The sequence below is a fragment of the Rhipicephalus sanguineus genome, chromosome 5 (assembly GCF_013339695.2).
Source record: "Rhipicephalus sanguineus isolate Rsan-2018 chromosome 5, BIME_Rsan_1.4, whole genome shotgun sequence".
Lineage (NCBI taxonomy): Eukaryota > Metazoa > Arthropoda > Arachnida > Ixodida > Ixodidae > Rhipicephalus > Rhipicephalus sanguineus.
The window spans coordinates 73,831,666-73,854,486 of record NC_051180.1 but is presented as its reverse complement, the minus strand read 5'-3'; the positions used below and the strand labels follow the sequence as shown (position 1 = coordinate 73,854,486).

General features: G+C 49.7%; 1 protein-coding gene across 1 annotated transcript in view; it reads left to right on the top strand.

Moving 5' to 3' along the window:
* Positions 1–4,741: 4,741 nt before the first annotated feature.
* LOC119393778 (neural cell adhesion molecule 1-B) overlaps positions 4,742–22,821 on the top strand; it is a 231,385-nt gene continuing 213,305 nt past the window's right edge. The window contains exon 1 of the mRNA XM_037660930.2: positions 4,742–5,033. Within this exon, the coding sequence (XP_037516858.1) occupies positions 4,982–5,033 (52 nt within the window). The 5' untranslated portion in view covers positions 4,742–4,981. The remainder of the gene's footprint in view (positions 5,034–22,821) is intronic.

Sequence of the window (22,821 nt, the reverse complement as noted above, 5' to 3'; positions counted from 1 at the left end):
GCCTACCGTGTCGCCGATTAACCTGTCTGGCGTGTCGAAGACCGGCGATAAACATTGGCTGTCGATGGCTAGTGTTAATTCAGTTCGCTGCAGCGGAGGCGTCGAGAAAAAAATTGGCCCAAGCGGCAGCTTCTCCGCAATGCATGGTTGCTAGCGGCGTTGGAAGACAGGTGCGCAACTCTGCTACTTAAAAGTAGCATATACCAGGCACGTAGGCAGGGGGGGGGGGCCGAAATTCGTCCGGCCTTCTATATTCCCGGGCAACTTTTGTTTTATTTTTGCCATGGAAATACTTTCTTTCGAACAATTAGGCCTTGGGCCCCCCCCCCCCCCCCCGAAAAAAAATCCTGACTACGTGCCTGGCATATACAGTAACTCTAGAGAAGGCAAGAGCGGGGATGGGGGGGGGGGGGTAGCTTGTACAAAATGTAGCCATAACGCTGCCATTTGAAAGGCCCTTCTCAAATATTATGTATGGATCCTTTCTGAAGCGGATTTGGCGCAAGGATTCCAACAACAACTCGATACCGATCTCGATCTCCAAATTATTTCAACGCGATAGCGTTAAGAGCACGTTTCGCAGAAATTCCAGTGTCGTTGTTGGTGTCGTTGGTTGTGAGCCAAAACTCGGCGTTGTCCGTGACCGCGAAATCGAGAAAGATGCAAATAAAATAAATTATAAAAGTCTTTGGTGCGAGTGAGAATCGAACCCAGGACTTCAGCGTGGTAAACGGGTGTTTTACCATGGAGCCACGCCATTGCTTGAAACAGCTACGAAAAAAAAAAAAAAAAACACTATATGAACGTCTTCTAGTCGGAGGAGTCTCAACGCATGTAGTATTGCGTGGCAGAAGCGTAGAATCGCGCCAGGCGTGAAAACATTTGAATTTCGCAACGAGTGGGTGTTTTAAAGGCCCACCCATTGCAAAGCGCTCAGACATAGTTAATCATCATCATTAGCAAACGCATCAACAAAGTGAGCAGCTGGTCCGCCGCGGTGGTATAGCGGTTACGGTGCTCGGCTGCTGACCCGAAGGTCGCGGTTTCGATCCCGGCCGCGGCGGTCGCATTTCGATGGAGGCGAAATGGTAGAGGCCCGTGTACTTAAATTTAGGTGCACGTTAAAGAACACCAGATGGTCGAAATTTCCGGAGCCCTCCACTACGGCGTCCCTCATAATCATATCGTGGTTTTGGGACGTAAAACCCCAGATATTATTATTAAGTGAGCAGCTGCATAGGTTGCCGTGTTGCCTTACGGACGCGTACTGGACCGCTGATTAGCAAAAGGAAGAATTATGGCGTAGTGGGTACTGCGCAACTGTACTTGCAGTAGGCATTCTATTATAGTTCGAAACGGCCAATGTTATGTGCATAGGCATTCGTTTGCTTGCGGCACGGTGGAGGCGTGCATCGAGAACCGAAGCAAGGCTAGCAGTTGAGAAGGCGATGCGCACGGGGCCCGATTACGCTATCGCGTTCTACTCTTCAAGGCGAAGCTCGAGCGTCCCCCAAGTTTTGACTTTTCTTTCTCAGGTATTTATCAACACATGGTGACCGCAGGGGGTGCCTCATGGAAAAAAATGCTTAATTTAAGACTAGTCATGCATGTGTAGTTCATGAGGATACTTATTAAAAAAAAATTAGATATCGGACGAAGAGAGTCATGTGCGGGCCGCGCGTGCCGCATGCGAGAGGTCGGTGGGTCGCGTGTTTGAGATCCCTGGCTTAGATGGCCAGCCTACGAATAAAATTTGTAGCAGTTTTCTCCGAAATGTGCAAGCAGATGCTCGCGGCGGCCGATTCTGGGACGAAAGATCCTGAGAATTGGACAGCAGTCCCCTTTCTCGCACACACGGAATTTTCAGGTTGTCTCTTGCAGCCCAATTTTCATTTTGCAATCAAAAAGACAAATATTAAGAACAAGCCGTTTCTGATGATATGAAGGAGATGCGTATTTAAAAGGGCCTTGCAACACTTTTTCAGCATGGTCAGGAAACGCTGCCGATCGGTAGTCGAGGCTCCTGAGAACACGCGAGCCAAACATTATTGCGCAGCACGCGTCCTGGAATTTACAATTAATTCTCAAAGTCAGCTAAAAATAACTTCCTCTTCTCTCTACAAATGATGCCATGTACTCAAATGACCGCGCCTATAGTGAACTAGAATATCAGGGGCGTAGCCAGAAATTTTTTCGGGGGGGGGGGGGAGGGGGTTCAATCATACTTTATATATGTTCGTGCGTGCGTTCGTATGTGCGCGTGTATATATACGCAGGCAAAACTGAGAAATTTCGGGTGGGGGGGGGTGAACCCCCCCAACCCCCCTTTCCCCCTGGCTACGCCCCTGTAGAATATATAACCGCGCCATGTTCCCGAATTGACGGCCATTGGCTGAATTGAGCATCGTTGGCTGCATAGTTACTGCGCCTGCCACGGGGGGCCGCCACGTGCCCGCTCGCTCGCGATCTCACTGAATGTTAGCCGCGCGGCCGCGCGTTCAAAGAAAAAAAAAAAGGAAAGGTGCTCAAGGTCATGACACGTGCTTGACGTGACTTCTTTTCCCCGTGCCATCCCTCCCAGCCTAGTTTGAACCACTTGAACGAACGTCAGTTAAACGAACTATTCAGTTGTACGAACTTTTTTTTTTTAAGTCCACCGCCGAAGCGTCATTGAACCCAATGCTCACTTCAGTTAAACGAAACTCGGTGCATAGCGCATTTCAGTTCTATGAACATGTTCCGTGGCACCATCAAATGACTCTGAGGTCATGTTGATCATTTCATCAAGTACAACCGCTCTTTTTTTTTTTTTTTACATAGTTTTACCATGTCCTTCGCGATCAGCTCCGCCAACGGTACGCCACTGGAGCTATCGCGGAGGCCACGACAGCCGCAGTGATCGACACACAAGCGCGTGATGGTTACCATGAGTGCCAAACAGAGGCGAATGTCTCTGGGCGAAAGACTGGATACTTTGCGTATATGAAGCACTGATGCGCTTGGAGAAACTGAAGTCATCTTCTGCCTAGCAAGGTGTTGTGCTGGACAAGGTTCATGAGAGATTGGACAACTCAGCTCGTGACCACTGCAGTCTTAAGCGCAAAAGTGCAGCAAACGATTACTGCGTTCTTCATAACATCCTCAATAAACATAAATTCACATGCAGATGAGCGGTAATGCAAATAAATCAATTGAAATTTATTTGAACATTTGATGTTTCCTTCACCTTGTGATAACACACTACAACATAGCTGTTTCAGTTCAACGAACTTTCACTTTAACAAATTTTTTTTCCTGCGGTCCCTTCAAGTCCGTTCAAGTGAAGTTCCAGTGTATTCGAGATGGCTTATCCTGAGCAAATTCGTTGTGCATGAGTATAAATGCAGCAGTTTAAAATGAACGTATTGCAACAGAATTCAGTTACGTATACGTGCACATATCTATAGCGTCGGAAGGCAACTCGAATGTTCCAGAATCTGGAGCAAGCGCTCTTTGCAGTTGCTTCTGGATTTTTTACGAAGACATGAACTGCCAAAGCGCTCCATTGAATGAACACAACATTGCCCGCCTACACCGCAGGGCAAAAGCAGGCAGAACGTGCGCGTTTCCATCGTTAACCTTCATCATGCTTCGCTGCTACAATGCATGCCTACAAAGTGACGTCAGCGAAGTGAATATTCCTGCCGCTGAATTTGGCGATAGGTAATACAGGGTGGTGGAAAAAAAAAAAGCAATAAAGGCGAGATTTTGCACACATCCCTAATTTATTAAAGTACTTGACTAAAGATGCAGAACTACGCTCCACTCAAGTTTGAGAAACAGCGAAGAATTCATGTTGAAAAAGAAAAGAAAGTTTGACCATTTTCTTCACATCCTCCCCCCCCCCCCCTCCCCAGAAATTGTTCAACTTTGCAACTGTACATATATAAGCACACATATAAACGTACGCTCGAACATATAAAACGTGAAGTTGATCCCCCCCCCCCCCCCCCTAAAAAAAAAAAAAAAAAGAGATTGCTACGCTTCCGGACCATAGAGTTCTCAAAGAATAATTTAAACGTCTAAATTATCCGAATCAAGCTGAATCCGAGCCGGTTTCGATCGATATCGAAAACTGCCTGTGTTGGCTGTTGGCTTTTAGATGCCTTGCAAACGGCCTAACATTCATTTAATCGAAAGTTACTTGAATATTTGCGCCACATATCTGCCTTTCACATTCCACGATAGCCCGTGTTCAGGCGTATGCTCATTTGTACTGAAAGGTTGCCTGGACAACTTGTGTTCCTTGCATTGGCGCGTGCATGTACAGTGTGTGAGTAAATTATTTCTTAGGCCATTTAAGAACACTAAGTAACCTACTGTATTACGCTGAAGGGAACTCGACGCGAACAGCGTCCAAAGCTGAGTTCAAATAGTCCGCTTCTAGTTTTCCAATGTTGCATTTAAAAGCTCTTTTGAATTTAAACAAATTTATAAGTGAATTTGTAAAAGAGCACAACTAGTATTTTAAATGTTGTTGCTAGCTTTCATCTGCAGTAGTTAGGAAGTTTGTTACACTTTAGACGCGGACTCTTTGCCGCCTCGCTACTTGAAGATTGACAACGTAAGGCGTCCGGTCTCCTTCCGCCGTCGGCTCGTGATTGCGGAAGGCGGCGAACGGTGGCAGCACCGGTTGTGTGCGCTTTTGGCGGGCCGTTGGGACGGGCCGCTGCTTCTGCTGCTGCTGTTTCGCGCTTGGTCGACGGTGTGAGGGGCAACGGCGACCGAAGAACCAGTCGGCTCGGCTCGCCCTGGTCGACGGTGCGCGTGTGTTGGTGGTGGTTGCTGCAGCTTCGGCGATGGCAGCCTACGCGTCGTGACTGCCTGTGATAGCCCCTCGAGGAATACGCGTGCATTGACACTGCCGGAGGATTGCTTCTCGTGTGCGTTGGCGCCGTGTTTTGGCCAAGAGTCCAAACTCCGCCGGTACCCTACGGGCATCATGCATCGAGTCAAGCACGCTGGACAGTTCTCTCGGTGGCAGCTCTTCACAGGTGAGGCCTAGTGCCGGATCATTGCGCGTCGATGAGAGAAACCGAATGTTCAACAAATCCTCTTTTTCGGGCATATCTGGAAGTTTCGTTTTCGTCAGGGCGCGGAAAGGCACTTTCTCACGCAGGTGGTTGTAATACGTTGGCGTCTGTGTAAGGAAAAGTGCGTGGCCACAGCGACGTTCGTAGTCAAAGCTTACTTGCGCCTGCGGTTTAAACCGTACTTTCAATAGCTTCTGCCTACTAACGAAGATGTGACTGAAAGTTGTTTCCTGTTAACGGCCGTTGGGAATACCTTCAAAAGAGGCGCTGTGTCCGTTCCGCTTGGTGTACTGCGCGCCGCTCGTGGGCGCGACTGGTCGCAGCGACGCTTTTCAAAACGGATTCTCGTGCTGCTGCTTGTTACTTCTGCTATAAAGAATCGCGTGTGTGTACTACGTTGTGTTGACCGTTGTGAAAATTACGTGTTCCAGGCATGTTTAATATGCATAGTTTGTACGTGTGCGCGGACGGGAATTTGGGAAGATAGAGCACTTTGAGTGCGATCTTCTTGGGAGAGCCTAGATAGCGCTGTTTTCAAGTGCTAAAGTTACAGGCATCGACGTTGTTCTCCAATATTTCACATTAGCTCGGCGCGCTTTTGTGCAACACTGCTGCTGTCCCGTCTCGCATTATCAGGCTGTTTTGACGCTAAGCAACATGTGCTATTCAGAAACCGTCTGAAGCGCTGTCGCGCCTGTCTCAATTTCAGTGTTCGAGGCAAAGCGTGAAACGTACGGAGGGCCGACGAAAACCAGTACTTGGTTGCCTCGTGTCGAGTTGCTCACCGACACAGAGGGAGGCCTTGAATCTCTCCGTCGTGTGTACCTGCGTAGCGACTGTCTTGCTTCATTAGCTTCCGGGATGGCCACATGGCCTGGCAAATTGCCTTTTGCGATCGTTCTCTTGGCTCACCCCCCTTTGTTGTGGCACGGGAAAGACTCAAGCGGAAACACACTTATGGTCTACGTTTCAGAGTGTGTTTGTCTGGTGGTCCGTTATAGTATACGCTGTTGAAAACAACCTACCGAGTGGTGGCTCTTCTGAGGGGAGAGAATCGCGAAAACCTTTATCTGAAGAACTGTCCGTGTCGTTGCTTTGATGGTCTACATCACTTCATTTGCAAATGCGTACGACAGGGCGAATCGTTCTATGCACCAAATGACATAAGTTGCAGGGGGCACGAAAGCGGCATGATATGTGATGAGGACACCCGATTGGGAGAAGTATTGCAGGGGGCTACCCGATTTAAGCATTGTTTCAGTTGCCGTCGCTCAACACATTCGGTAGCCCTAGCACATGAGAGGCTTGACCGCATGTTGGCGCGGAACGAACGCGAACTTGTCTTTTCGCCCTTTACGGATGCTTTGGTCTAGAGCCGGGACTGTCGTGTTTTAAATGCGTAAGCATTTGTACGGAAAAGCTTCCGTCCGTCCCTCTGTCACATAAGACTAATCGCTATCAAAAATAATCAAAACACAAACTTCATAGGCGGTGCTGGCTTTCGAAACTACGGCCCGACGCTTTTTTCTTTCCTCGTATTTTTTGCAAACGTCCTTACTGTAAATACATGGCTAACAAAATAACCAAAGACGTCTTTACAAGCGTTACAACAAACATTACAACGAGCTTCGTGTATTGAGGGACCATGGTATAGTTCGGGTAGTCACCTTCTGCAAGCACGAAAGCTACTCCTTTTACCACCTGCCTGAACACAGCATCGTAAGACGAAGAAACAGCTCGCGATTAGTAATACACGCTTACGCATCACTTAGAACAACTCCCGAAGAAAATTCTGCGCGGAGTTTTTTCTTGGGCGAAAGTTCTTTTTTTCCCGCAGTTGCCGCCGCCGCCATATTCTTTCTTTCGCGATGCAAAACGCACGTGATCGTTCGGCCTGCGGTAGTTCCCAAGGCGCGTTGTGTGGCGTAGGCCATCTTCCCGTGAAAACCCCCACACCTCGAGCTGCTTACCTGCGTGGCCCAACCGGGCGCCGTACCGGTACCCTCATTAAGTCGGCATCCTCGTCTCCCGTACCTTTTTTTCTTCTGCCCTTCAAATTCTTGTTTGTTATCGCGGTTTTACTTCCGAATCTATTCCGTCGCATCTACCTGAAAGTACTTTACCTGGTCACCCGCCGCTTCCGAGGGACAAACGGCGTTTCCTTTTCGTCTATCCCCTCCTCGTTTTCCGTCTTAGCAAGGGGAAGACCGGGATGTCTCCCCAAGGGAAGTGACAATGGACGCGAGAGGGGCCTGCAGAAGCAACTGTTGAACCTTGGCTGTGCAAACGTCGTCGCAGTGCTTTAGAGAGCGCCGCGTGGCTGCATTCCTAAGTCTCGGTGGTAAAATGGTTGTGTTGTTGTGCCGCCGCACGGCTTCTTCCTACGGCGTCCGCGTTCTTTGGGAAACACGGCTTCGCCCTCTGGCGCTCGTTTAGACGGATGACGGGCGGTCCTAGGAACCGTGCGTTTTACTTCCTGCGGCGTTTTGCCACGATGAGTTTCCGTATACGTTTCGCTCACCTGACTGTTTTCGATTCGCATGCCTTTTGCTGCACCGAACTACAGTTGAATATCGTTATAACGATCACTGATATAGTGAATTATCGGTTATAGTAAACTTATTGCCAATTGGTCGCGCTTTATTTTAGTGGCATTTATTCTTTTTATAACGGAACCGAAAACGTGAGAGCCACCACGATATCGGCTGTAACGAAGATATATTTTGTTCGAGCGAGGCTCAAAACTCGAAAGGCAGCATAAAAACCAAAATGAATGCTGAAAGACACTTCATTGCCAAATGTAGTAGATTACACCCTTCTTCAAAGAAATGTGAACACAATCTTGTTTTGTCAAATAAACCTTGTTTTGTTGTAGTTTCACCCTATCATGTTCCAGTTTATTTCGTTTGAAATGCCGCAAGAAGGCAGCCAAGGATTACCTCCCTTGGAGCGGGTTTAAAGCCTAAAAAACACGGTTTTGGGTCTAGCAATTCTGTGGCAGTCAGATTACCAATTTCTTGGAACCGATATTTGTATGTACTGTTACAATGAATGTCGGATATAACGAATTAAGTTATGGTCTTGATGCTACTTCGTTGTAACGAGATTCGACTGCACATGAAGTCGCCCGTTTATTTAAAGTAAAATACCAGCCCTGAGCTTCGCCGGACGCCGCGCACAGTCGCGCGTCACTGCATCGGCACGTCTCTTGCACTAGGTTAGAAAGAATCGCGGGCATCTTGGGTAGACTTCGCTTGCAAAGCATTTCCCGTGCCTCGAGGCGCTGATCGGCGATGGAAGCGAAATCTTTCGAGCTTCGTTTCCCGGCGCTGATCTTGATTCGTTTCCGTTCGCTAGTGACCCTCTGTGCGTCACTTAGCCCTCGGGCTGTGAAATGAGTCACATAAACGTCCACTGCAACTTTTGAATCGCTGCCAGCATGCCCGAGCGCGTTGTACTTTCCCACGTATGCTACTATTTAGAAACCTCATTGGCGCTTATTTCTATAGCTTCAACACTATAGGTTATTCTATTCGTACTGCTTACTCAAAAAAGACCGTGACAGCGAAAATGTTCCGACTATTCCAAAATATTTATGTTCAATCTACGGTCACACATGCATATCGGTGCATCATTCGGCAGTCGACTGCCCTACGCACTCTCAAAGATGTGTAGTATAACGCTTGTATTTCTCTGGTGTCGGCTAAAGCTATAAGTTTGATGGAAAGTCAGTGCACTGTTGTGTGTTGTGTTAAATTCTGTCTCAGCTTTCCCTGTCGAGTCTCTCACAGAAGAAACTGTGAACTTTCGACTGGCTTAATATAAGTCCACCGAAACGCGTTCAAGTCGACGGGAGCACTTTTCTATTTGCATTTACGGGACCGCCTGATTCCTTAATTCTGTCTGTCGAATCATTGTCTAACGAAACGGCGTTCACTAAAACGATCGCTTATTTCAGTTTTTTGCGAGAGTGACAGATCTTAGCTCGCGACGATCTTAGATCTTAGCTCGCGACGCAAGACACGGGGCGCTCGCCGGAAGCCGGGTTGCCTACTGCACTCAGGACGGACACACGAGGACCCTGCTTTGCAAGGAGCGGCTGCACCGCGATGACACGAGCAACGCGTCGTGTTTGCCCCGGCGCCACCTGTCCCCTTATCGTGGTGCACCTGGCTCCGCATGGGGGTCACGTCGGGTGTAACACCCCCCCCCCTTCCTTTACCCGTCCACTTCCATGTGATGCTTGTCGTTCTTCTCTCTGTCCCCGTCTCCTCCCTTCCGTCACTGCTTCAAGTCCTGAAGCCCACGCGCTGTACGTGAGCAATCTCCTGCCTAGAGATAGCGAGGTGGCTGTAGTGGGCAGCCTCTGCAGTGCTGCCCCGTGGGGGCTGGCTCGTGGGTTTTCTTGTCGCCAGATATACGACAGGGGCCCTCGCTATAGCCTCTATGACACGGGTGAAAGCACTTGCGGCAGCGACAGAAGAGAAAGCGCGTCTCCGCGGCGACATTCGAAATGTGTGGTTATGGCCGCGGGCTGCCTTTGTCTTTTTTAAAAATTTAGGGCTTTTTTTTTTTCTCTCTTTCCACCACTCGTATGGCCCTGTTCAGGTTGCCCGAAGGCGTAGCTGATTTAGATAGGGGCGCCGCTTTTCCACTGGGAGACGGCGGGGGACGGCTTTGTAAGGGAACGCGAGGCGAGGTGGACGAACCCGTAGCTTCGAAACTCGTCGCAGCTGTGATGCCCGATTCCGCGAGCAACTCGAGATTACGGGGGTGTGCCCGATGTCTCGATCTTGCTTCACCCCCAGAGTCCATTTGTATCGTCTCGCGATTGCGGGAGGCGCCGCAATTCGAAGACCGCGAATGTGGCTTTAAGCAAGACATTCAAACATTCATTTCTACGCTAAGGTATATGCTGTGTACATTTCTGTGTGTATACAGGGTGCCCCAGTTAACTCTAGCCAGAGTTTTAAAATATGCCGACCCAATACGACAACGCGACCAAGTGCATGTTGCTGACTATTGCATGGAGTAAGTGACACTATTTTTTGTTGCCTTCTTAATTGCATAATTAGGCATTTTTGAGTGACAAACTTTTTAAGCAACGAAGCTGGGTAAAAAATTCCAATGAGAAAGTTGTAGATCGGTCTGCAAAACGTCCGATTCGACAGTTTGCAGCTTTCTGTCTATTAGGTATTAGTGTTTTTTCTGCTTACTACAGATGCGCACGAAAAAAATATATATATATATACCGCGTGACACGCCCGCTTGCGCGCCTCTGCGCACCGTGGTTTCCGTGCTCCCTAAAGTTCCACGTGCAAACGACCACATAGCATTTGGCCGGATGTGCTGTCCGTATACGTGTTCGCAAAACGTCCTGAAAGTTGGGCCCCAAGGCCTAAGGTCTCCTATGTATATTCTCATTCGTGGTGGCTTCGGCACCCGCATACCCGCACCCCCAGTCGCAACACGCTGCATTGCATACAGTGACGAGGAGTTAGTTCGACGTGCACGCATGGAATACGCTGCATGCGCTATCCAGCCGTTGCCGACCTGACGGACGGCGCGCAGGCTTTTGGGCAGGCCGCGATAGCTGGCTGCATGCCTTGCGGTGTGAGCCTCCCGGGAGCTGTTTTCTTCCCTCCGCTACTTCCCCTGGGGGTATACGCCGCTGCGACCTGTTGCTGCTGCTGCTGCTGCTCGCACTCTCTGCATGGAGGCTCGGTCGGTGGCGGCGGCTGGCACCTTTTTTTTTTTTTCCGAGGTCAGGCCATCTCGAGCAATCGATTCCCCCGAAGCCAGACGGGATTCCTGCGCATCTTCTTTCTTTGACACACGCGTGCGCGTCGCGGTGCTTGTACAGTGCAGCACATTGTTAAAGGGAACACTCTTGTACTCGGTCACAACCTAAGAATGAATGTAAACTCCGCCCACAGCCGTCGCTGTCTCCACACAGCGAGAATTCGCATAGGTGCTCCATCCAATCGCATTTGCTCATCTGCGTGACGTCAAGCACCTTCCGCGTATTTCAAGTAGGTGATGTTGCCATACAGACACGTACGTGTTCGTGTCGCTTGTTTTTTGATAGAAAAGTTGAACTTCTTGGCAAATTATAGCGAAAATTCAGGCAACACTGGTCACCCGAACGTAATATTGTATGTAGGAACGACGAACTTTTAATTGTTAATATGCGCGGTATTTACTTCGGCAGAGAAGAAGCTATTTACGGTTAGAACGGAAGCCATCTAGCACGGCTGTCTGGCACAGATCAACGGCAGGCGGCCGCTGTTCTGGGGGCGGAGCTTGTAATTATTCTTACGTTGTAACCGGCAAGTTGCACAGCTCTGACTTTGCTGGAGCTTGCGAGCGTCGGCTGAAGCGCCGCACAAATGTTTTAAGAAAGGCGGCGGCACACGCAATCGCAAGTCATCCGCTGCAAATCCGGGCAAATGTGCAGTCGGAGTCAGAAGTTCAAGGACCACGAGGCAGAATAAAAAGCTGAATATTCCCGCTGCTACGGCAGGCAGCCTTTTAGATTTGCGTCCATTTGTAAAACGCGCTAAGTATTGTGCACTTCGACCGAATGCAGTCACAAATTGCAGGAATATTAAAAAGTTTTCTCAGACCTAGTGGTCTCTAAACTTTTCACGCCGACTGTACACACTTGCAAGACCAGAAATTCGCCCCTGCGCTAAACTTGATTCTGTGTGTTCCCTTTCAACGGCGGAGCGCAAATTTCTCATGCCGCAGTACTAAGTCGATAAATACACGGGCAGTTGCTCAAGAAGCAGGCGGTATTTCAACTTGTACAATAAACCGTACTTTAATGGTCTGTACTTTAATGATCGGGTCAGAGTTGCCTTGCAGTGCTGCTCAGGTCACACAAAACAACTTAATCAAGCTGTGTTGTTTGAATTAGCGAGCATGCTTGATAGAGATTGGCGGGCTTCATCATTAGGGAGGATCAGGTAAATATAAGCGAACACCGCTACAATCTCACAGCAGGAATAATTAGTTTTCGTCTTTTCTTTAAACATCTTTCTTTCAGGGCGCCGTTGTTTCGTGTAACACGTTATGCCCTTACGGGATAAATCCTTTTCGTCATCTGCTGCGATGTTATCCCGACCCTTGGCGTTAAGTGTTCGCAACATTACCGCATACGCCGATGTTGCCCGTTTTACGAACTAGCGCCAGTTGTGCCTCGAGGCGAGGAAGAGCGTTAGCGCGACCGTGCGACAGTTGCCGCTGGCGGTTCTTTTTCCGTGTAGAGCTGCGCTTAAGAAAAAAACAGGCGCAACACGTTTCCTCACGGTCATAGTTTTCTTTATTTTTTTTCTTATTCTTTCCAGCCTCCGCTTCTTACCTTGCGGTGCGATCGCATGCATCGCAAACACAAGCTCTGGCTTGCGTTCGTGGCCTCGTGGATTGTCTCTCGTATTTTTTTTTTCGTGCTTTATATGTATACAAGCTTATCTCCACTGTTGCCTCACAATAGAGAGTTTTAGCGTACCGCTTTCTCTCTTACTGTGACTGCTTGCTTTGGCCACCTGCTAGCTTCGCGCACGGAAGCACGTTATCCGTGGCACTGTTCAGCCAAAGCGTTCGCGAGGCTTTTAAGTGGCCGTAGCGGTTAGTGATAACGGTATAGAGAGACAGCGGTACGCTAAAACTCCCTGACACCCATCAGTGAGAGTGCAGACCGTGGGGGTATATATATATAAGCCTCGGCTTCGCTAAACGGGCGGTGCAGGCGTTGCTTTACATACTGCAGTCGCGTGTTTGTATAGTCTACTACGTAAACATGTATGCTTTTGCGTCATGATGCTTAAACAGAACGAACGCGCAGAACTTACGTGCCATGTTTCACGCGTATACGTTTCGCTTGTGGCGTTAACTGGCGCCAAGTTGTGGGCAGCGAAAGATTTGTCATCACGTTTTGTTTTTGAAAGAGGAAAAGTCGCGCAACCAAATAAGCAAATTCAATCCTGTTGCGGCTGAGCACGGCGTCACACCGATCTTCGCATGCGCTGCTCTTTCCGAATAAGTCTCCGCGGTGTGCCACCGCACTAGTACTAAACGTTTCCGGTATGCTAAAACTCTCTATTGACTCAAGTTGCGAGGCCGTGTTTGTAGTTTGGCTTGGCTTGGTACATGTCTTGGCACACCGCACCCCCGAAGCAGCTTGCGTGCTTTCATTCAATCCGTGTGGATGCGTTTGTGCCACTGCGTGCCACGTCGCGGTGTAAGAGGAAAGCCACATTCTTCAAGGGGAGAGAGACGCCAGAGTACACGTCACGTGGCGTAATGACAGGCTTGTAAAAGCCAGCGCATCCTCTGAGGTCAAGCGGCTCGGACGTTGCCAGCGTAGCGTTCGGCTGCGCGATGCCAACTCGACAGCAAGGACAGCCGTTTGTGAGCGAAGTTCCTTGGCTTTCTGTAGACGTTCGTTGATTCCTGTAGAACGCTGTCCCCTTCAATAAAAGTGTGAGTCAGCGTCGCTGGCTGACGTAAGATTTGTTAGAGGCGGCCGCATAAGATCTACGACGAGTATACATTGTTCAGTCAGTCCAGACAAGACGGGAAGTACACGGCAAGACGGAGGCCTCAAATTATTAGAAGTCGCTGAACAAAGAATGTTGATGGAACCGACATTTTCGACTTGTTTTCGTCATCGCAGCCTCAGAGGGGGGTAGCGCTTCGGGAGCTGAATTCACGAACCTTGTCGTTCACAAATGCTGTTTATAACATTGGCGTAATTAATACGTCCGATATCACGATTGGTTGACGTTCTACAGTTCGTAACCGTTATTTTAGGAGCTGGCTCGCCAGGTTCTTAAGCTGGGGCAAAGTCCCGCGTCGTAAGCGTAACCGCTACCGGCGCAGCTCGCGCGAAAGAGAAGTCTTCTTCTTATCTTCTTCGAGCGCCTTGATGATGATATTAACGCAGGCAAAACCACATATAGTATAGCCAACTGTAACATGCGCACGCTCGCGTGAAAGAGAAGTCTTCTTCCTCTTGTTCTTCGAGCACCTTGATGATGACATTAAAGCAGGCAAAACCACATTTCCTCGATTTCCTCGACCACACGTTCGGCCACAGCTGCAAGGTCTGCGACCGCTTGTGGTTCGACAACAACCTGACCACAATCGCTACTATAACAACGTGGCACGTCTTTATATGACGGTAGAGGAATTCTACGGAGCATTCACGGTTTACCGGATTATCTCCGAGCCAGTTCCTCAATCATCATTCACTTCGTGGATATGGCGTGACTTTTATTTATTTGTTTATTTTTGTGCATACGGGTTTTGTTTTCCCGAGTTGTAGAGCACCGTTCTTGGATAATGTATCATCAAGGAGCTTGTCGGGACGGGGTTATGTTGTGGACAACAACAACAACAAAAACAATTCATGTGTTGCGTTTAAGGCGATAAACGCTTTACAGAAGAGAGGTTTGGCTCGTGCAATGGAACCACACACTGATCTTTTACAGCGAAAGCTGTTATGAGATCATTTCACCGGCCGTTTTTGGCGCCGTAGTTGTCCGCCGCCGCCGCCGCTGCCGCCGCCGCCGCCGCCGGTGTCCGTAACCAGTATCGCTCGAAATAAGAAAAAAAAAAACGAAATAAGAAAAAAATTCCAGGACGGAACGAGGTTCGAACCTGGGCTCTCTGCGTGGGAGCCCAGTATTCAACCTCTGAGCCATGCCGGTGCTTGTAACTGCTTTGCAAAAAGGTCCTATACAGGCTTCATGTCGGGAAGGAACCACATTAGCATATGCAATATAGCGTGGTAGAAGAGTAAAATAAGCACCAAGCGTCGCACAACGCGAATTCTGTAACCATGCGTCACACAATGCGAATTCCGCAACGAGTACGTTGTTGAATGCTTCCAACCCATTACAATGGACTCTGCCATAATTCTTCATCGTCATCAGGCACAGCATCAACAAAGTGCACATAATGCCTTACATGCGTATAGCAGGTACCAACGCTCTCCGTAGTATGACGAAAAATGGCACAGTGCCTGCTGCCCTACTTCTCAAAAATTACAATGATTTATAGCGTAGTGGGTTCCTCGAAAGTGCACTTGTATTGGTTGCCAAGGAAGCCCATAAGCGCATGATCCACTAACTCGGGGTCTCAGTAAAATTACACTGATTTATAGCGTAGTGGGTTCTTCGCAAGTGCACTTGTATTGGTTGCCAAGGAAGCCCATAAGAGCATGATCCATTTCCTCGGGGTCTCAGTAAAGTTCTTCGCCCCCCCCCCCCCCCGTCTCTCTCCCACGTCAACGTATATTATACAGCATGACGGGAGAGGGAAATAGCGACCGGGCATCACCCAATGCAAATTACATAACTGGTGAGCCGTTTTATGTAGCTACGAAAGTGGGGTATAATGACCAATTCCGTCTCAAAAAAATGCCTTTCGTACCCACAACGCCTTCGATTTTATATACATGTGGACGTGTGGCTACTGGTTTCAGCGCTCCACATCCACAGCGTCGTGATCGGAGCTCTCGCTTCTCGAGTGAGGCGCACTAACCGGCATCTCGAGCGCATACCGCGGTCCAGTTGTGGTGTGCTCGCCCGCCGTTCTGCCTTTAGGGAAGACAAAAGAAGTTCGACGCGACAATGGCTCGCGGTCTGCCGAGTCGTGGCGGCACGCGCGTGAGCATTGAGGGCAAGGTCAGTGCACCGCCAAGTCGCGGGCTATCGTTTCTCGACGATCAGCGCTCGCGAACTCTTTAAAAAAATCAAAGGCTCTTACGGAGGTGCCCGCTAATGCGAACCCGTTAGCAGCTGTCGCTTTGCCGGAGTGAAAATTGACGTTGCGGGAGTGAGCTCGACTTCTCGCGTATATATGTGTAGCTGGCCGTTTCGTCGAGTATAATTGAGTCCGAGAGGTCATACTATACGCGCGAGAATGGACAAAGGTTTTCTGCGACGCTTCTCTCCCTCTCTCGCTCTGAGAATGGATCACCGCCGCACTTGTGATCTCCGTGCGCTGCACGCGGAGTTTTCGCGATCGTTATGGCGAAGCCATTACGGTGTAATTCTTCGTATACAGATTATACGGCACGAAAGCAATAAATAAGTAAACGAGGCTCATTAGAGTTTCTGAAACCCACCCTACATTACGCCGAAACTTGGCAAATCGTGTAGCACCTGGCGCTCTTGAGTGGACTCGAAAAGATGCTCATGCAACTTGTTTCAAGGACGCCAGGTGCAGTCGCTTGGTCATCGGAGTTATCTCGGGAGTGAAGAGAGCAGTTGCGGAGAGTGGAAGGAGTGGACATCGGCATGCGCAGCGCCGACTCTCTCGCAGGGTTACTCGGCTTCGTCAGGCAGTTTCCACGGGCTACGGCAATGTCGGTGGCCGTTCTTCATATACCGGCGTTTGTGTGCCGTGAATGCTTTGAAGATGAGGCGGCGGACGTGGACTCATGCATGCCGAAGCAGGCGCGTGTCCCCCGACGGAAAAGCCGCGGATTCTGTATACAATACTAGCGCCAAGCCATCCTTTTCAAGCGAGGATTAGTAGTCGGCGCCTCGACCGCCATGCCTGTTTCTTTCTTTTCCCTTCGTGTCGAGGGAGATTTGCGCCCGTTGCCATTCGTTGTGTGGCAAATCCGTAAAATAAAGTCCGTAACTGATTGAACCCGGAATGTCAATCTTTCTTGTGCGATGCGTTCTTATTATACATATTTTAAAGATCTTTCTTTTCGAAAGGCCCCGCGCCTCGCACCAGCCCACCACTCTTCGTGGATCACCACACGCATCGCGCCAGCCGCAACTTCACCGCTCATCTTTGTATGTGTGACGACATTCAACGGCTGCAATGAGGCGGACGCTAGCTACCAGAGACGACGGGGATTAGCGGCTGCGAACCTCGTTCTGATGTCTGAGAAGTGGCCTCACTAGCGATCACTAAAATAAAAGTGTCTCGGGATACTTTTGTCTTAATCTTTTTTGTTTTTTTCTACACGTAAGAAATACCTTTGTAAGGCTGAGTACATTCAATACTGAGTAGTACATATTCCGTACTGAACATACGCTTAAAGTCTGTTTGAGAAAAATCAACGCAGACAGTGAAGGTGGATCATTGCGAAGAGCGCATGGCTCTCAAATTTGTTGATTTCATACCGGCTGGCTGCATATAACCGGCTCTTGGTGGCTTCTTTTTTTTTTTTTTGGTATGGTGGCTAGACGGTTTGTTTCGCACGTGCACGCCATCTTGAATACGCTATAGTGTGCTCCGCACGACGTCATCCCGTATGTATGGGTCTTACGAATAAGCAGAATACCCAACAGCGCCTTTATATCAACACAAACCTCAGCGCTTGTTAGGAAAACCTTCGCAGGCCTCGTATCCTCACATGCGTGGAACCTCTTCTTTCCCTCGGGGTTTATGACTCTCGGATTTCACCGTGGGGTCGCAAAAGCCGCATAGACCACTTTTTTTTTTTTTTTTTTGGCTTGGCTCCGTCAGCGTCTTGTTGTCCAGCAGGTGTGTGGCTCAGCGGCGGATTAGGTGAGGGGCAGAACAATAAGCTTCGCGTCGAGTACGTGTCTGAGAAGTCGCGTTTATTACGATTATCGTTATTTTTACGACAAGCGGCTTCTTTTTGACACGAAACTCGGGTCCTGCAAGAAACCTCTTCAGCTGCGTTGTTAATATTACTGCGTGGGTGGAGTTAACGATATATATATATATATATATATATATATATATATATATATATATATATATATATATATATATATATATATATACATATATATATATATTCTTTTTTTGGGGAAAGGCCGTCTTCGGTTAATCCCTCTATCCCGCCGCCGGCGCGGCTTACGCGGGATCAGCGCTGCAATCCTCTCTGCGACGTGCTGTGTCCGGTTGCTAACGCCGCGGACGATATAGGATTCGTCGCGGTGCCTACATCGCTCGCTCTCGGTAGTTGGAGCGTGGCGCCGCAAGTCCTGGTGCAGCGGCGTGAGTCGTATACCGTAGATCAAGATCGACGTTCCTCTCCCTGTTACTGCGAAGACCAAGCGCGCGCGCCGCCTTTGATGTTAATAACGGACGCCCCGCAGCTGCCTGTTTTTCGTTCCCCTGAGCCCCGGCGGCGACATGTTTTCATTCGGTGCCGCAGCTCAAGGTAACACGGATTGAGTGGCCGGTATGTTATATCTGTATTCCTATTTACTGTGTTGTCGAAGAACGGCGTGTCGGAACGAAATTGAAATATAAGCAGACCGCGCAGGCCTTGCATGCCGGATGTTCCTATATGCTTCAGTGGCGAAATTGTCGATTGGACGATCTTTCAAATGTATATTCTTACTGTGCGATGTCGGTGCACGTAAAAGAACACCAGATGGTCTAAATTTCCGGAGCCCTCCACTACGTATAATCATATCGTTTGTTTTGGCACATACAACGCCAGATATTATTATTGTTGCAAATGTATATTGCAAATGTATACGACTTCTTTGTTGTATATAGTACACGAAGGAGAGATGGACACACACAAATGCACATTCCTATAGGCTATACACACAGCGAACTCACTTGCTCTAAACGATCACGCAAGTTCGCCAGGATCTTCAAAAGCCACTCCACAAAAGGCCCAACAATCTTTTTGACATCTGTTGATGAGTTATAATGGAGCACCGGACTTTGCGTAGACGAATTAGCGGACTGTTCGATTTACTCGAGCTGGTTAACTTATAAATAAGTGAAAGCCTGCTTTCTTTCTTTTTTTTTTTTTCACGCATTCTGGTGGAATACTCGAATAACAAGCAATGTCTTTGACAATGAAGTTCATTTAATTTGAGTTACTTGGTCGCAACGTCATTGTGAAAACACTGCTTCCCGAAGAATTAATGTCCAACTTGGTAAGCTTCAGCGCTCACGCTAAGTCCGCGCCGTGTGCTCCATTATATAGGTTGAGTGACGCTCAGCATTCGTTATAATACACCAAACGTAACAAAGCATTTGTTACTGTGTATTGGATCTTCTGCAGAAAAACACAGCAATGACGCTCCCTTGGATTGGTGTTTGACAAATGCAGAGGCAAGGTACTTCCGCAACAAGATGTCTCCTCCCACCCCCTTCTGCTCTTGTGGGGACAACTTTTTAAGGGGTGATTCCGTGCTCCGCGTTTCAACGGCGTTTCAAACAATATTTCACATATGCAACGCCGCATTCAGCCACCTCGCGCTCGTCAGTATCACTTGCCCGTTGCTGGCAAATTCTAACTTTCCTCTTCTTAACCTCGCTGTATCCACGCACGTCCGCGGTCCTTTGTTTCAAGTCGACGCTGTTGGTACGCTCGCTCCTTCCACCAAGGCTGTTTTTGCCCCAGACACAAAGCTGGTCGTTGGGCTCATCGTCTGAATGCCTGATTCGCTTTTCGTTGAATAGGGTGGAAAGAATAGACAGAGACGGCGGCTGGGGAATAAATGAACAGTGTTTAGGCCGGTGTCCGACAGCGGTGGTGATTAGATGGCCGCCTCCCCGCGGTCCTCTCAATCTCGCCCTGGCATCGATCGATTCCCGAGAACTCGCGTTTGGGCGCTTATTTCGATGGATGACTCGCGCAGTAGTTGATGGGCGGGAACTTAAAGTGGGCACGTGGGCGGGAGAGAGCGGGGGAAACGCTTCTCTCCGCGGTCACTTTGACGCGTTCTCTTTCCGACTCGCGGGCCCTCGAATCTCCGCGTCTATCTCATATCTTCCGCTGTCGCGGTTCCACGCGCGGTAGCCAAATCGCCGCTCGCTTCACCGCTCTTTTGTTCTTTCCGCCGCGCGCGCGTCACGTTCTCGTATAAATACGAGAACACTCGACCTTATCTCTCTCTCCCTCTGTTCGCCTTGTCCAGCCTCCCGCTCTTTCGTCTCCGGCGTATTCTGTCTGCCTTGGTTGTGCGGATATGACGACGATTACAGCCACAAAATGGGATATCAATGGACAGGATGGAGATGGTGAGGAGGAGGGCTTCTGATGCTGCGGAAGACGTCGAGGCATGAGCCCGCGCATTGGAGATGTTGCGGTGCGCTGAGAGAAGCGGCCTCCGCATCATCTCCGCCATGGCTTTTTCAAGACAGAGAGAAAGGGGGAGGAAAAAGGGGGGAGCGAGAGTACAAGCCTCGCGAGGCCCGAAGCAGGGCGGCGTCTCCTACCATGTCTATGGCGGCTGCTGCTGCCGCCGCCGCCCCTGGAACTGGTTTTCATCGGTTGCGCGACGAGGTCTGTTCGATAGCGAGGGATGTAGTGAGGCTGGAGGGGGGGGGGGGATAGATGCTCTCCGAGCAGCGTTGCGGCGGTCACTGGCCGCACCGCGATCATCGGGGGCCGGCGCGGTGCGTCGAATTGGAGCGCTTCCCTCCTTGCTTGTGCAAAGCCGCAAGCGCCGTCGTGGCAACAGCAGCCGATGAAGGAGAAGACCGGTCGGGCGACGACCGTGCCGGAAGAAGAGGAAGGTCTCTCTCAGCTGGCTGGCTGCTGCTGCTGCTGATGGTGGCACTGCGTCTCCAAACTACAGGCGCGTGGCACTGCTGCAACAGCAGTAATAAAAGTGGCTTCGAGTGCGGAGTGACTGCGGGCCCTTATCACATCCGCACTCGCGTTGGTCTACGATCTTCGTCTCTCTCCGTTTGAACGTCTTTTATTATCTTCTGAACAAACTCGGGCGCGTGCGCCAATGTATGCGGTTTATTTCACTTGAGCAACGTCACGGATTGCAAATCTAGGCAAGCTAGGCGAGACTTCCTTCGATTAAAGAGCTTATGTGTAATGCACTAGGCTTGGTGCTTAGCGGCTGTGGTGTTGCGCTGTCAAGCACAAGGACGCGTGTTCGATTCCCTCGTCCACGGCGGCTGCATTTCTACTAGGGCGAATTGCAAAAAAAAAAAAAAAAATCGCGCACTTTGATTTACTTGTACGTTAAAGCAATCCACCTAGTCAAAATCCATCCAAAGTGTGCTTACCTCGGCGTACCTTATAGTCATACGGCGGTTTTGGCACATAAAATCACGTTTTCTTGTTTTCTTTTTTTAATGTTGGAGCCTTGGCCAGCTTCAACTTCGATGATCAGCTAAAGCTGTCCTCGAAGACTCAGGACACGGCCCTAGATCAAGGCGTCCTGGATTAAGGATGCTTCTCCTGAGCTATCTTCTCAAATAAAGACGTTTATTCTCTCTCTCTCTCTCTCCACCTGGTTAAACAATAACGTCGACAAAAACTCGGGTATGGGGGGAATGGTCTTTTTTTTGCACGTGTATTTGCTGAAACCCCTGGAGTTCCGTCTATTTCGTGGAAGCCGCCTGTGTTTACGACCTCGCATCGCCCACGTGAGAGAGGTTCCTCAGATCCTTTTTCGGTTCCTCAGATCTCGTCGCCCATCTGCAGTGCAGGTGACACTGTCTGACGGACAAGGAACGTGGCTTCGCTGGGTGAACGAGAAACAGGCCCGCACCGAAGGCAAGCGGGCCTGGGGTTAGTGCCCAAAGTCGACAGAAACGGGAACGGGGTGCCGCCACTGTTGATCTGCTGCCTGCGGGACATCGCTCGTCGCGAACGGCCGGCCGGCCGCGCTTGCTCGCTTGTTTGTATATAGCGAGGTTGCTGCACTCCCCTAGGGGCGGGCGACTATTTTTTCCCTCGGTCCGGCGTTTTTCGGCGACTGGCTCTTTACATTGCGAACCTGCCTGTTTACTCTACAGCCCTGGTCCGCGCGTTTGCTGTCGCTTCGAAAGAATCGAAGAGGAAGCGAACGCGGAGCAACCGTTTCTTTGTATAGGAAGAAAGCCAAAGAAAAAGAATAAATGGAGCTGGCAGAACCCCGACCATCTGAATTTGTCCTCTCCCCCTCCAACCCTCGCACCTTCTTATTTTTTTCAGTGACAGCGAAATCCTTAGTTCCATCGGTGAACCACGTGCAAAACCGCGAGGCCGATCGGCGCAAGTGCGCAGCGATGACCCGACAACCGCGCGCGCTGGAGGAGTGTTTGTCGTACAAGCCTCTCTGCGGTACGGAGATGCGGCTCCCTCCACCACCCTCGGAGCGGTTTCGTGGTTAGTTTGCGGTCTGTTGATTTAGTTCCTTCTTTTTTTTTTGCTTTATATATTCTCAACCGCAAGACGAAGCTCGCGCGTGCGCGAGCAGCAAGGTGTGAGCTCAGGAGATTAAATCGGCAACGACGGCCCGGCGAAGTTCAGCGATGCGTTTCGTTTGCCCTCATCCGAAGTTGGCAGGCGCGTCGAAGCATTTCTTCTGCCTGCTGTACTCATCATGCCTTCTTCTTCAGAGTGGCTGGCGCCTGTGGAGGTTGCTAGGCCCCGCGGGCAGGTCTTTAGCGGAGATGTGGTTTGCGATATCTGTATTTCTTTTCTGTGGTGGGCTGCTTAGGGCCGGCTGGCCACGCAGGCTCTTTTATTAGACGACGCACGTGCAGGCTCGCTAATGCGCGCGCCGTTTTGCAACCCCAGACGTCTCGTCTGTGTACACTTCGCGCGCGCAGGTGGACTTATCGCGAGCACCAGCGTTTGCACATACACCTGGTTGGCGCAGTCCTCCGTCGCGGTTGTATTTAGAAAACGGCGACGGTTTCAAGATGCGCGTTTTGACATCTGTAGCAGCGATAAGAATGTACGCTTTGATATGTGTCGAGAGAGACGTGGTTGAAGATAAGAAAAGATTCTGCAGTCCTAGAAGGAGAGCTTTTCGGGAATGAAGAGCGGGGA